This window comes from Myxine glutinosa, chromosome 4 (assembly GCF_964187855.1).
Source record: "Myxine glutinosa chromosome 4, kmMyxGlut1.1, whole genome shotgun sequence".
NCBI lineage: Eukaryota > Metazoa > Chordata > Myxini > Myxiniformes > Myxinidae > Myxine > Myxine glutinosa.
The window spans coordinates 210,975,388-210,990,696 of NC_136264.1; the positions used below are offsets into that span (position 1 = coordinate 210,975,388).

The 15,309-nt window shown below is 47.0% G+C and overlaps 1 protein-coding gene across 1 annotated transcript in view; it reads right to left on the bottom strand.

Moving 5' to 3' along the window:
* Positions 1 to 15,309, bottom strand: part of LRRCC1 (leucine rich repeat and coiled-coil centrosomal protein 1) — an 88,318-nt gene that overhangs the window by 31,828 nt on the left and 41,181 nt on the right. Inside the window, exons 7-9 of the mRNA XM_068114747.2 lie at positions 13,488 to 14,374; positions 8,592 to 8,709; positions 8,331 to 8,479 (exon numbers count right to left, since the gene is read on the bottom strand). Of these exons, the coding sequence (XP_067970848.2) occupies positions 8,331 to 8,479; positions 8,592 to 8,709; positions 13,488 to 14,374 (1,154 nt within the window). The remainder of the gene's footprint in view (positions 1 to 8,330; positions 8,480 to 8,591; positions 8,710 to 13,487; positions 14,375 to 15,309) is intronic.

The following is a 15,309-nucleotide window of genomic DNA, read 5'->3' on the forward strand; positions in this document are numbered from 1 at the left end:
CAAATGACCCAGAGGACCCAAATGACCCAGAGGACCCAAATGACCCAGAGGACCCAAATGACCCAGAGGACCCAAATGACCCAGAGGACCCAGAGGACCCAAATGACCCAGAGGACCCAAATGACCCAGAGGACCCAAATGACCCAGAGGACCCAAATGACCCAGAGGACCCAAATGACCCAGAGGACCCAAATGACCCAGAGGACCCAAATGACCCAGAGGACCCAAATGACCCAGAGGACCCAAATGACCCAGAGGACCCAAATGACCCAGAGGACCCAAATGACCCAGAGGACCCAAATGACCCAGAGGACCCAAATGACCCAGAGGACCCAAATGACCCAGAGGACCCAAATGACCCAGAGGACCCAAATGACCCAGAGGACCCAAATGACCCAGAGGACCCAGAGGACCCAAATGACCCAGAGGACCCAAATGACCCAGAGGACCCAAATGACCCAGAGGACCCAAATGACCCAGAGGACCCAAATGACCCAGAGGACCCAGAGGACCCAAATGACCCAGAGGACCCAAATGACCCAGAGGACCCAAATGACCCAAATGACCCAGAGGACCCAAATGACCCAGAGGACCCAAATGACCCAGAGGACCCAAATGACCCAGAGGACCCAAATGACCCAGAGGACCCAGAGGACCCAAATGACCCAGAGGACCCAAATGACCCAAATGACCCAGAGGACCCAAATGACCCAGAGGACCCAAATGACCCAGAGGACCCAAATGACCCAGAGGACCCAAATGACCCAGAGGACCCAAATGACCCAGAGGACCCAAATGACCCAGAGGACCCAAATGACCCAGAGGACCCAAATGACCCAGAGGACCCAAATTCTATGTATGTTTCTATGATGATGTATGTTTTGGTGAAAGTACATAATGTGAATACTAGTAGCAATTTTACAAAAACCATGGCATAATTTCAAATCTTGACCCGAGATGATAATTATGCTACATCATAATTTCCATGTGCCAACCTGGGCGGAATCCAAGTGGATTCACTTGACTTGTTTATAAAAAATAATAAAAATAGTCCGGATATTTCCGGATATTTCCCAACTTTCCGGATATAAATGACGGATATTTCCCAACGATTTATGAGAAGATTTTAAAACAAATTACCTGAATTTGAGGGGAAACCCCCCTTTAGGACAAAATCCACCCCTATAAATAGGCGGAATCTATTGGGGAGTACAACCCCATGAGACCTTGCTGTTCTGATGCATTGTACCAAATTTGGTCCGTATCACTCCGGTAGTTGTGGAGAAGAAGATGTTTCAATGCAAATGATGGATTTGGGGAGGGGGCCCACGATACCCCTTTCCAGGGGAGAAATGACCGTGAGGAGCATAATTTAAGGTTATTGCATGGTCCCGATGCCTCGTGGCGAGTTTGATCTGGATCTGTCTGACGCTTTCTGAGAAAAAGACTTTTGAATGAAATACCAACATTTGGGGCAAAACCCCCCTTTTACTACTTGTATAGGGGCCGCATCCGGATGGGGAGCACAACCCCATGAGACCTTTCTGTCCTGATGCATCGTAGCAAATTTGGTCCATTTAATCGGTCAAGTAGTTTGTGAGGAGATGTTTTTGTCAAATGTTAGCATACTTGCGTACGGACGGCATGACATTGTGACCTATGAAGTTATTTTGGAGAATAACCAAACAAGTGGCTTTGTATGGGAATCCCAAAAAATATTATTTGCTAAAATATTGAGGTGTGCATGGAGCAGTATTGGTCGCACGGATCCACTTCTCCCCACCTTCCTCCTTTAATAATTTTTCTCTTTTTACTACTCCCTTCATTTCTGCACCATCCTGGGGGCTAACCCTCGCCCTGGGAGGTCACAGACCGTTACAACTAGTGGAGAGGACATTCAGCCAGGAAAGTCGTGACCCACACAAGCCTTTAAGTGGCAGATTTCCGAGAGGTGAGAGCTAGGAAGTGCAAACTAGAGTAGAGTGGGTGTAGTAGACATTGCAGGTGGCGGCACAGTTTGGCAGTCAAAAGAAGCACCAAGAACCAACCTGAGTTGGAATCCAGCCGTGAGGAGCCTGGGGATCACGACCTGGTTTGGCAGCAAGTACAGGGTCTTGAACCAAAATAAGTGATGCGGAAACCCACAGAGTGCCGGAGACAACTGAATGATGTGCCGGGGAAGTGTTATGCCTAACCAAGTAGCTGCTGGTAGTGATCTCACAAACTAGTTATCATCTCCTCCCTCTTACTCTTGTCCCCACATATAAATTTTTCCCTTTGCTCTTCTCCCACCGTTCCCCACAAATCCCTCCGTTTATACTCAGATGTAGAAAGCAAAACTTACCAGGTGATTGAGGTGTTTGAGGGGGAAGGAATGAAGTCATCCGCGGTTCTGTATCGAAACATCGAGTCTCCCAGAATTTCATTTTAGATACAGGAAAGCTTGGATTTAACGGACTTACAGGGGAGGGGTTGTCCGTTAAATTGAATGGTTATTTTGAATGGTAATAAATGCCCTACTGTGCATAACGGACATTATTAAACAGTAATACAGTACATGTATGTAATAAAAACATTCAAATAAGAAATAAACGGAAGAAAACAAGCACGAAATAGAAATGAAACAGGTATATACTGTACTTTACTGTACTCGACATTTGTGCCATGATCGATATTGGCGATTCAAAATACTTTTATTCGGAGTCGAAGCTAAGAGGCTAAGGAGGCGAATGCACCCGTGAATCAGCACCTTGAGAGTCTGGGTGCTAATCACCTTGAGAGTCTGGGTGCTAAGCACCTTGAGAGTCTGGGTGCTAATCACCTTGAGAGTCTGGGTGCTAAGCACCTTGAGAGTCTGGGTGCTAAGCACCTTGAGAGTCTGGGTGCTAAGCACCTTGCCTGGGTGCTAAGCACCTTGAGAGTCTGGGTGCTAAGCACCTTGAGAGTCTGGGTGCTAAGCACCTTGAGAGTCTGGGTGCTAAGCGCCTTGAGAGTCTGGGTGCTAAGCGCCTTGAGAGTCTGGGTGCTAAGCGCCTTGAGAGTCTGGGTGCTAAGCGCCTTGAGAGTCTGGGTGCTAATCACCTTGAGAGTCTGGGTGCTAATCACCTTGAGAGTCTGGGTGCTAATCACTTTGAGAGTCTGGGTGCTAATCACCTTGAGAGTCTGGGTGCTAAGCACCTTGAGAGTCTGGGTGCTAATCACCTTGAGAGTCTGGGTGCTAATCACCTTGAGAGTCTGGGTGCTAATCACCTTGAGAGTCTGGGTGCTAATCACCTTGAGAGTCTGGGTGCTAATCACCTTGAGAGTCTGGGTGCTAAGCACCTTGAGAATCTGGGTGCTAATCACCTTGAGAGTCTGGGTGCTAAGCACCTTGAGAGTCTGGGTGTGAAGAACCTTGAGAGTATGGGTGTTAAGCACCTTAAGAGTCTGGGTGTGAAGAACCTTGAGAGTCTGGGTGCTAAGCACCTTGAGAGTCTGGGTGCTAATCACCTTGAGAGTCTGGGTGCTAATCACCTTGAGAGTCTGGGTGCTAATCACCTTGAGAGTCTGGGTGCTAAGCACCTTGAGAGTCTAGGTGCTAAGCACCTTGAGAGTCTGGGTGCTAAGCACCTTGAGAGTCTGGGTGCTAAGCACCTTGAGAGTCTGGGTGCTAAGCACCTTGATAGTCTGGGTGCTAAGCACCTTGAGAGTCTGGGTGCTAATCACCTTGAGAGTCTGGGTGCTAATCACCTTGAGAGTCTGGGTGCTAATCACCTTGCGAGTCTGGGTGCGAAGCACCTTGAGAGTCTGGGTGCGAAGCACCTTGAGAGTCTGGGTGCTAAGCACCTTGAGAGTCTGGGTGCTAATCACCTTGAGAGTCTGGGTGCTAATCACCTTGAGAGTCCCGGTGCTAATCACCTTGAGAGTCTGGGTGTTAAGCACCTTGAGAGTCTGGGTGCTAAGCACCTTGCGAGTCTGGGTGCTAATCACCTTGAGAGTCTGGGTGCTAATCACCTTGAGAGTCTGGGTGCTAATCACCTTGAGAGTCTGGGTGCTAAGCACCTTGAGAGTCTGGGTGCTAATCACCTTGAGAGTCTGGGTGCTAAGCACCTTGAGAGTCTGGGTGTTAATCACCTTGAGAGTCTGGGTGCTAATCACCTTGAGAGTCTGGGTGTGAAGCACCTTGAGAGTCTGGGTGTGAAGCACCTTGAGAGTCTGGGTGCTAATCACCTTGAGAGTCTGGGTGCTAATCACCTTGAGAGTCTGGGTGCAAAGCACCTTGAGAGTCTGGGTGCAAAGCACCTTGAGAGTCTGGGTGCAAAGCACCTTGAGAGTCTGGGTGCTAATCACCTTGAGAGTCTGGGTGCTAAGCACCTTGATAGTCTGGGTGCTAATCACCTTGAGAGTCTGGGTGCTAAGCACCTTGAGAGTCTGGGTGCTAATTACATTGAGAGTCTGGGTGCTAATCACCTTGAGAGCCTGGGTGCTAATCACCTTGAGAGTCTGGGTGCTAATCACCTTGAGAGTCTGGATGCTAATCACCTTGAGAGTCTGGGTGCTAAGCACCTTGAGAGTCTGGGTGCTAATCACCTTGAGAGTCTGGGTGCTAATCACCTTGAGAGTCTGGGTGCAAAGCACCTTGAGAGTCTGGGTGCTAATCTAAATAGAGACCGTTTGGTTCTTTACACCATTCTCAATGCACACACAGGCAAACGATACACCAAACTCGAACTTTGAAATAGAGTCTATTTTCTGTGCAACACTCAGATTCTTTCTATAGAAACTGGTGCTCCGGGGATTATCAATGGGAAACCCTGACGTGACCATCACGGCCTCTGCTCAAACTGCGGAATCTCCACAGATGTCACTAGTATCCTGGCAGCCTTCACCACGCCCACTCTCCACACGTGGGACTTCCCCAAAACTCCGGCCGGAGGACATCCTGTGGTCCTCACACCACTTACACACATGGGTCGTCCCGCTGTCTTTTACACACCACAAGCAGCCTAGCATCCCTCGCACAACATTCATTTACACGAAACTTCTCGGCCTTTCTCACTCCATCCATGCATGCGACCCACCTTACGACCTGCGTTGTAGTGGTGCGGGTGAGGGGTGCGGTGAGGGATGAGGTGAGGTGCGAGGAGGAAACTGGAAAGAGGTGTGAATCTGTGGATTTATCCTAAAAATGGCAGTTGGTGAAAATGCATTCGTTGTTGAACTCTGCGTCCAAATTAGACGATTTGAAGAGAGAGAATGTGTGAGGAGACACAGACTTACTTAATCATGTGAGATGGGAGATCTTAATGTGTGTGTTAATTGGCCCAAATGAACACTCCATGCACAGCGCCTCCCTCCTTAGCTCGCTCGCCCATCGCTCCGTCCTGCAACTCAAGCTCTTTTCCAACCAGCTCCAACCCACCTTTTGTGATATTCGCCGACCAAGCCAAGATAATCCTTCTGTTCGTCCGGAACGCTTAGCTTTTTAGCGGCCTGGTGGGGGCCGTTCCTGGATACAGATCAAAAGTGACGCAAGGCCTCGCTAACGGCACTTGCGTCGCTCCTATTGGTGTACACTCAATCTTCCGAGCGTTGGCACAGCCCACGCGACACTATAGTCACGAAAATTCCCATTCATCCTTTTGGCCGTGCCACCGACTGGCGCTCCCCGATTAACCTAGCATCGTTTGCTGTGTTTTCTGAGCGTGAATGGGTGCTGGGAGCCTCATGGCTTCTATCCTATAAGTGAACAAGAAAGAGCAATCAGAGATTGCAGACCCTCACCAGGATGTGTTTTCAGTGGTGTTTAAGGCTTTTGTGTTGAAAACAAATATGGCGGCCGAACCACGTAACTGATGACGTCATCATTATTTTTTTCCTCCACCAATTTATCCCGAGATGATGCTCAAGAAATTTCATCTTGATCGGATGAAGTTTTGTACTTGTCAAATTATGACGTCATAATGGAGGCACCTATGACGTCATCATTCACATATGTTATTTCGCATGGAAAGTTCTTTGCAATGAAACCTGTCTCAATTATTTCTGTGCAGCGGTTTTCGATATATAGAGGTGCAAAGTTTTTCGGTTTTTCCAAGATGGCGCCGATACAACGTGACCTATGACGTCATAGTTATCATAAAAAAATTCTACAGGTGGAGTTGCACCTATGGTGGAAATTTCCCGTCAATCGGACCAATGGGTGCAGAGAAAATCATATTTATTCAGTGCGGACAAACAGACAGACAGACAAACAAACAAACAAACAGACAAACGGACCCAAATGCAATACCCTCTCCTCCTGCGAGGGTAACAAGTGAACGGAGCATCTGGGCTATTAATGAGGCACTCATGGCCGATTAGGGCACGTTTCCTCTACGTGCTGAGGTATGAAGAGGGAGGGTGAAGCTATTCACCACTGCCGTCGCCTCTCGCTGCCTTTCCCATATTCTGAGAGCGGGGCGGGTGTCTATGGTGAGTGCAGTTGAAGCGGTGATAGAGGCGGCATTGCAAGTGAGCTGTGGTTAAGATAGTCATCGTTTGGTGAGGCGTTGTGGTTGTTCGTACTGAGATGGAAGCACGTGGTTTGAGTAATGAAGAGCATGCACAGCGAACTTGAGTCATGTTCAAATTAAGTGAAGTGTTAATACAAGTGTTTCAATGATTTCATAGTGTCATGTGATTATTGTAGCTGGAGTGTATTTGCAGTTATTGTGTGACAGTTGGGCGATAGCGCACGATTTGAACGAGGTTTCGACGCGAATTAGCCAGCACTCGTACCACACACCTTAGTTACAGATTAGGTTGAGCCGTCGTGTGCCAACGTGTACTTAATCGGAAATGGGGAGAAAAAGGGAAAAACCTCACTAATCCCACACAACGCATCTTAACCCATTACACCCACTACACGAAGGGAGAAGGACTATTCTGCACATATACCAAGGAAATAACTAACTCGGGACCTGTATGTTGGTTGCCATTGCCTGGGGGAGGGGGAGAGGGTGATGGCTTTGCAGAACCGTCACAATAGATATGAAATATTTTACGGAAATGTTACTGTTTTTAAACATTTGATATTCTGAAGTAATGTCATTTTCATGTTTAAAATGTTCCAACTTTTAATATTAATCTAAAGATGCTCGTTTAGAAAACTTGCTTTTTGATGCATTACGTAAAAGCATAATTTTGATACCACCTTGTATCGTATTTCATTGTACCAATAGAAAACAATATGGTGAATGACAAAATGGATGAGAACATAATTTGAGTTAATGGGACAAATAATAAAATCCGATCTTTATTGAGTGACGTGTCACGGAGTTACCCGAGTCGGTGGTGTAACGGTCACAGCGTCCGCTCCGAGTCTGGGAGGTCGGTGGTTCAAACCCTGTCCGAGTCACACTAAAGAGGAAGGTACGTGCTGCTTCCTTGCTTAACACTCAGCATTTATAGAGCACGGACAAACAACTGTAGGTTGGCAAGGCAACCCACAAGGTTAACGGTCCTAATGGCCTCCTCCTGCATTGACCATCCTTGTAAGAAAACTTGGAAATTATTATTATGTAATTATGTATTTCTATACGGCTAGTTTGGAAAGTAGGCCAAACCCAAATATCCTAATCTTTGGGTATATTAAAAGTCCCTCTGTGAAACTTATCAAAAAAGTAGTTTTCTAATCACAGACTTGTTAATGAAGCCACGAGTTTGATCGATTTCACCTTTCCTCGCATGATGTGCAATTCCCGAAAATCTGACAAATACATCCAAATTTCAACATGTCGTGACACAAGAGTATAAAATCATATTTAATTTTTCATAAAGTACGGATATTCACCTTTCATTTGAATATATAAATGAATGATCGTTTAAAGGCCATTTTTCCCCGCTAGAGTGGGGGTTAGCCTTGTGGGCCCCATGACAATGATGGTTCCCTGTTTGAGGCAATGTTTTTATGGCCGGAAGCCCTTCCGGACGCCAACCCTTAGTCGCCTCTTAAGATGCACAGGGATACGGTGTACCTATTCTAAATTGGGGTACACACCGGGATCATTCATCCCAGCAAGCTGGTACTCAATTTGCCGACCTCGGAAGGATGACAGGCTGAGTCAACCCCTCTGGCATTAATTCAGCGAGCGACCGGGATTCAAACTCAGGATCCTAGGATCCCAAACCTGCACCCTAACCGCTAAGCCAACACCAGGCTTTCATTTGATATACGATATATACTGAGGATCCCGACATGAGAATTTCACCCGCGTGGATCCCTTGGCTGAAAAATGCATTTATCCTTTGCGCAAATAACTTGTTCTCGATGTTTGTGGTGAAGGGGATGCTTTGTCCGAATACGTCACCTGTCCGTGGTGAGGAACGCAATACTTTGAAGCTGATGCTCCTGCCCAGATTGAACCTGTAGTACATTCATCTCATCAGCCACTCTACGTGCGGCCTGTTCCGCCTGCCAGCGTCGCTCCCGCTCTGTATCCAGGGCACCGACCAGGGCCTGCCGAAATCATTTACAGGGTTTCAACGTTTTTTGGAATAAATATTGGAAGCATGGATTCATATTCATATGTTTACAAGCTCGCCCCGGATGCGCCACCACAATGACTCACTCTGTATGTGGAGGCCTCGTGTTTTTCTGCAAAAAAAGGATCCAAAATATCTTCCTTTTCAGACTTGGTACGATCACCAAAGCAAGTTTCAGAGCTGGTACTGCTCGCCGAATCCTTGCTAAAAGGACAAAGAAACAATTACTAGTCAGAAGGTTACAATATTGAAATAAAAGCAAATGATCCTGCGACACAAAGTGAAACATTGTTTTTTAAAATAAATAGCAGCCATCTTTGTCTACTACTGAGGACTGCCATGTTTGTTCATTAATGAGGGCAGCTTACATGCTTCTTCTTCTTCAATTCCACTTATCAGTTCCATCTCTACTCTTCCCATTGAGTGACAGCTAAAAATATAGCCTGATATAGCTTTTAGCTTTTAGATAATAGCTTTTAATAGCTAATAGCTTTTAGATATAGATAGCTTTCTAGCCATATTGATGGCTAAAAACGATATATTGCACGATATTTCAAAAAGTTATGGATGAACAAAATTTAGTGGAAAGGTTGAGTGTGACAAGGACGAATTGATTAGATTTTGGTGACGATTCGAATCCGGATGCGAATTGTTTTAATTTTCAAAGTTATTCTTCACCATTGAGAGATGGGGTCAAAAACGATATATAACACAATATCTCAAAAATATGTGGATGAGTTATGACAAAACTAGGTAGATGAGTTGCTTTGGTGTCAAGAACAAGCCAATTAGATCTTGGTTCATGGGGGGAACCAGATCTGGCCTATCGGTGGGATACAAAACGTAAACTGTAACTGTTCAGCCATGCGGAGGTATGCGCTCTACCGAGTTTCGGTCTAGTTGTGCATTAGTCTATTGCTCACTAGTCTCCCCCCCCCTCCCCCTACCCTTCAATGTGGACAGTTAAAACCCCATCATCGTTTGTCGTTTTGTTCTTGAAGGCTGAATAAAAAAATGAAAAATAAATAACTTTAAAGCACACCTGTGTGTACCCCGGTTTGGAATAGGTACACCGTATCCCTGCGTGTCGTAAGAGGCGACTAAAAGGGTTGGCGTCAGGAAGGACATCCGGCCATAAAAACATTGCCTCAAAAAGAGAACCATGACATTTACAACTACATATGGGCAGGGTACAGCCAGAAGTACCCCGTGGGGGACCCCACTCCCTCTCGTCAAAACTCAAGGTGGGGAACCCGATCGAAGCAAGGGTGGAAATCATTCCATTTATGATGACGAAACGTCTGATGCCCGACGTGGAGATCGGTTTCTGAGGTTTGGGACATGGAATGTAGGGACAATGACAGGGAGATCAGGAGAAGTGGTGGAAGTATTGGTCAGCAGAAGAGTGGACATATGTTGTGTGCAGGAGACGAGATGGAAGGGAAGTGGTGTGAGAATGGTGAAGGGTAGGCAGGGACAGAAATACAAGTTTGTGTGGCAAGGGTGCCTGGAGGGCGTGAATGGTGTTGGTGTCCTGTTTTCTGAGGAGTTTGTAGACAGTGTGGTGAGTGTGACTAGAGTGAGTGATAGGTTGATGAGGGTGAAAATGATGAATAGAAAGCTCTTGGTGAACGTCATCTCGGGATATGCTCCGCAGGTCGGTCAAAGCGATGAAGAGAAGGACAGGTTCTGGTGTGCGATAGAGAAGCTGATGGAAAACGCGAAAGATGAGGAAGTTGTTGTGGTAGGAGGAGACCTAAATGGACATGTGGGAAGGAGTATGGACGGTTTTGAGGGAGTTCATGAGGGTTACGGATATGGTGTGAGAAATGGAGAAGGTGAAAGGATTTTGGAGTTTGCTGATGGAGCTGATTTGTTGATTTGTAATACTCAGTTCCAGAAAGAGGATAATAAGCTTGTTACATATACATCAGGTGGGTCGACGACAACCGTTGACTAACTGTTGGTGCGTAGGCGAGATAGGGGGCACCTCCGGGACACAAAGGTGATCCCGGGGGAGGAGGCTGTTTCACAGCACCACTTGGTTGTCTGCGACATAAGGGTGAAAGGTGCGAGGAGAGCTCGGCGGGTGAAGTACCAACCGAGAATGAAGGTGTGGAGGTTGAAAGAGGTGACAGTGAGGGAGGCATTAAAAGAGCGGCTGAATATGGTAGAGGATGATGTGGTTGAGCTTGAAAGTGGTTGGAAGTCAATGAAAGCTAGTCTGTTGGGAGCTGTTGGTGAGGTATGTGGATGGACAAAAGGACCACCGAGGCACTCGGAAACATGGTGGTGGGATGATGACGTTGGGAAGAAGATTGATGAGAAGAGGAAGAAGTTCAAGGAGTGGCAGAAGGCGAAGGGTATGGGGGCAGAAAAGGCAGAGCATGAAAGTTATAAGGCAGCCAAAAAGGCTGCAAAGAAAGAGGTAGCAAAGGCACAGGAGGCATGGAAGAAAATGTTCGGAGAATGCTTGGATTGGAAGAGGGTCAGAGAGCGGTATTCAGGATTGCAAAGCAGATAGCGAAAGAGAGGTGTGATGTGATGGGGGTGAGTTGCTTGAAGGATGAAGTGGGATAAATCGTTGTGGACCCAGATGGAATTAAAGGAAGATGGAAGAGATGTATGGAAATACTGTTGAATGCAGAGAATGAATGGGATGGTAACATAGAGAGAAACCCAGTTTTAGGACCGGCAGAGAAGATAACCGAGAAGGAAGTTGAGGAAGAAGGAAGTTGACAGAGATCTGTAATCTGGTGGTGAAGACAACAACAACAACAACCACCGTTTAGAGGCCATTTTTCCCCGCAAAGTGGGGGTTGGCCTTTTTCGGGGACCGTGGTAGTTGTTGTTTTTTGGTCCCCTTTTTGAAGCAATGTTTTACGGCCGGATGCCCTTCCTGACGCCAACCCTTTTTGCCGCCTTCAACGACAAACAGGGAATTACCAGTGAACTGGTACTCAATTAGCCGACCTCGGAAGGATGACAGGCTGAGTCAACCCCCCTGGCGTTAATTCGGCGATCGACCGAGATTCGAACCCAGGATCCTAGGATCCTAAGCCGGCACCCTAGCCGCTAGCCCAACACCAGGGATAAAGGAAGGCCGCATTCCAGTGGATTGGGAACTGAGTACCCTCGTCCCTCGAAACAAGGGGAAAGGTGACCCTCTGGACTGTGGCTCGTATCGAGCGATAAAGTTATTGGAGCATGGAATGACGGTATTGGAAAGGGTGTTGGAGAGGAGGATAAGGAAGAAAGTGAAGATTGACGAAATGCAGTTTGGATTTATGCCAGGAAGAGGAACGACAGACGCGCTTTTTATTGTGAGGCAGTTGCAGGAGAAGTATATGGAGAAGAGGAAGAAGTTGCTTCTTGGGTTTGTTGATCTGGAGAAAGCATTCGATAGGGTTCCATGTGAAGTAGTGACATGGGCATTGAGGAAGTTAGGAGTAGAGGAATGGTTGATCAGAGTAGTGATGGCAAAGTACAAAAGAGCGCGCACAGCTGTGAGGACGAAGGACGGGAACAGTGGTGAGTTTGAGGTGAAGGTGGAAGTGCATCAGGGGTCGCTACTAAGTCCACTACTATTTGTAGCTGTGATGGAGGTGCTGGCTCAGAACGTAAAGGAAGGTTTACCGTGGGAGTTGTTGTATGCAGATGTTCTGGTGTTGATTGCAGAAAGTATGGATGGACTGAAGGAGAAGATGAACAAGTGGAAGGAATGTATGGAGACAAAAGGTCTGAAGGTGAATATCGGAAAAACGAAGGTGATGGCAAGTAGTAAAGCATGTGGTGAGGTGGAAATAACTGGGAAGTGGCCGTGTGCTGTGTGCAGGAAGGGTGTCGGAGTGAATTCCATTCAATGTCCAATGTGCGCTGAGTGGGTTCATTAAAAATGTAGTGGTTTGAGAGGGTCATTAACCAGTGTGGCAGCTACATTCAAGTGTAAGGTGTGCACAGAGGGAGCTGCAGATGGAGGAAATGTTGAGTTGGGTCTTGGAGATGGCGTGAAGCTGGAAGGTGTGAAAACATTTTGTTACCTAGGAGACATGCTGAATGGAGAAGGTGGATCAGACTCGGCAATGGTTGCTCGAGTGAGATGTGCATGGAAGAAGTTTCGGGAACTGAGTGGCGTGCTGACGAGGAGGGGAGTGTCGTTGAAGCTGAAGAGAAAGCTGTATGCTGCATGTGTGAGAAGTGTTATGATTTATGGGAGCAAGACATTGGGTAATGAACGTAGAGCAGCAACGAAGGCTGGAAAGGGTGGAAATGCGAATGGTTCGGTGGATGTGTGGAGTATCGTTGAGAGAGAGGAAGACAAATGATGAATTGCGAAAGATGATGGGAATAGAGCCTGTGATTGATGCTGTGAAGAGGAACAGGATGAGATGGTTTGGACATGTGTTGAGGAAGGATGAAAGTGACTGGTTGAGAATAGTGATGGAAATGAATGTAGAAAGAAGTAAAGGACGGGGAAGACCGAGAAAGACTTGGCTGAAGATGGTCGAAGAAGAAATGCGGGCAAGGGGATTAACAAGGGGAGATGCAGAAAATAGGGCAAAATGGAGAACATCGTCATGGGGACCGCAAGGCTAACCCCGCTCTTGCAGGGAAAATGGCCTTAAAATGCCTGTTGTTTGATGTTGTACACCTGTCTTGGTTTGCAATACTACTTCATAACAAAAAACATGGTGGGATAACTAAACAAATAAAATATCAAATTCATTTGTAGCATTTTTGTTCATTTTACCACAGGTTGTAAAACGCGGCTCTTTTTGTGCCAAAACACCATACCATATCCTCCACTAACATCGATGCTATCCTCGTCTTTACCTGTAACTCTGCTTTTATGCATCAGTTTTGTCTGTCTGTTTAAACTTCTGCTTACGTTTTACTGTTCTGCACTGTTGCTTTTATGTCCACCAGTTGCAGTTATTATGCAGGTCGTCCATGAACTTTTACCTTTGTATTAAAAACAGCACCTTGTATTAGTGCGCCACCGAACATGTGCAGCAACGTGATTCCCTCCACATGCAGCGGTTTGATTCCTTCCACTCTCAGCGGTGCGATTCCTTCCACTCTCAGCGGTGCGATTCCTTCCACTCTCAGCGGTGCGATTCCTTCCACTCTCAGCGGTGCGATTCCTTCCACTCTCAGCGGTGCGATTCCTTCCACTCTCAGCGGTGCGATTCCTTCCACTCTCAGCGGTGCGATTCCTTCCACTCTCAGCGGTGCGATTCCTTCCACTCTCCGTGGTGCGATTCCTTACATTCTCAGCGGTGCGATTCCTTCCACTCTCAGCAGTGCGATTCCTTCCACTCTCAGCGGGGAGATTCCTTCCACTCTCAGTGGTATGATTCCTTTCACTCTCAGCGGTGCAATTCCTTGTACTGTCAATGGTGCGATTCACACCACCCTCAGTGGTGTTATTCTCTCCACCCTCAGCAGTGTGATTCCTTCCATGCTCAGCGGAACGATTCCTTCCACTCTCCGTGGTGCGATTCGCTCCACCCTCAGCGGTGCGATTCCTTCCACTGTCATTGGTGCAATTCCTTCCATGCTCAGTGGTGCGATTCCTTTCCTGCTCAGCTGTGCGATTCTTTCCATGCTCGGTGATACATTTCCTCCCACGCTCAGCGGTGCGATTCACTCCACACTCAGCAATACATTTCCTTCCACTCTCAGCGGTGCGATTCAATCCAGGCTCAGCGGTGCGATTCAATCCAGGCTCAGCGGTGCGATTCAATCCAGGCTCAGCGGTGCGATTCCTTCCATGTGCAGCAGTGCGATTTCCCTCACGTGTAGCGGGCTGACTTTGTGTGATGTCTGATTCCCCGGAGTTTGGTGTGGAGCTGAAAGATGCCACATTCTGCAGAGAAAATGTAAAAAATAGATTCTAAACAAAAAGTATCTTGCATTCCGAGTAATAAACCATTGCATTTCAATATGACACATTCACCACCATCTAAGATCATCCCCAATCCAAAACCATGATATTTCCTACCCTTGTTAACCCCACCAAAATTCCTCCCCTTCCAATTTTCAGTTTTCCATTCTTGGAGTTTTCTTCTGTATACATCTTGTCCACGTCATGCGTCCTCTGTATCCATTTTATCCATCCCATGCATGCGTGTTTTGCTTCCTGTTTTTATCTGTTATGTCATGATTCGTTCAGTGTACTAGCTCTTCCACATGCCTCGACTATGCATACAAAAAACAAGCCCGAAAGTCCAACAGCGGCATAGCCGGGCTTGTTTGATACTTTAGTTGAAGAGGCTAGCATGACCTGGGTGGGGATACCAGTTAGCAAATAATGTAACTCTTAATTTTTTTTCAGTAAATTTCACATTCCTGTGCCACCTTCAGTCGAACGTCAGGCATTTACAGCAGCTTCGTAAAAAGGCCTTGGACAAAAAACGTACCCAGTGTGAATGTTGCTCTACCCAGTCAATCGTGAAACTGCAAATGAGGAATCCACGAATATGAATGAATGAATGAATGAATGATCGTTTTAAGGCCATCTTCCCAGCTAGAGCGGGGGTTAGCCTTGCGGGCCCCATGACAATCATGGTTCCCTGTTTGAGGCAATGTTTTTATGGCCGGATGCCCTTCCTGACGCCAACCCTTGGCCGCCTCTTACGATGCGCAGGGATACGGTGTACCTATTCTAAATCGGGGTACACACCGGGATCATTCATCCCAGCAAGCTGGTACTCAATTTGCCGACCTCGGAAGGATGACAGGCTGAGTCAACCCCCCTGGCGTTAATTCAGCGATCGACCGGGATTCGAACCCAGGATCCGG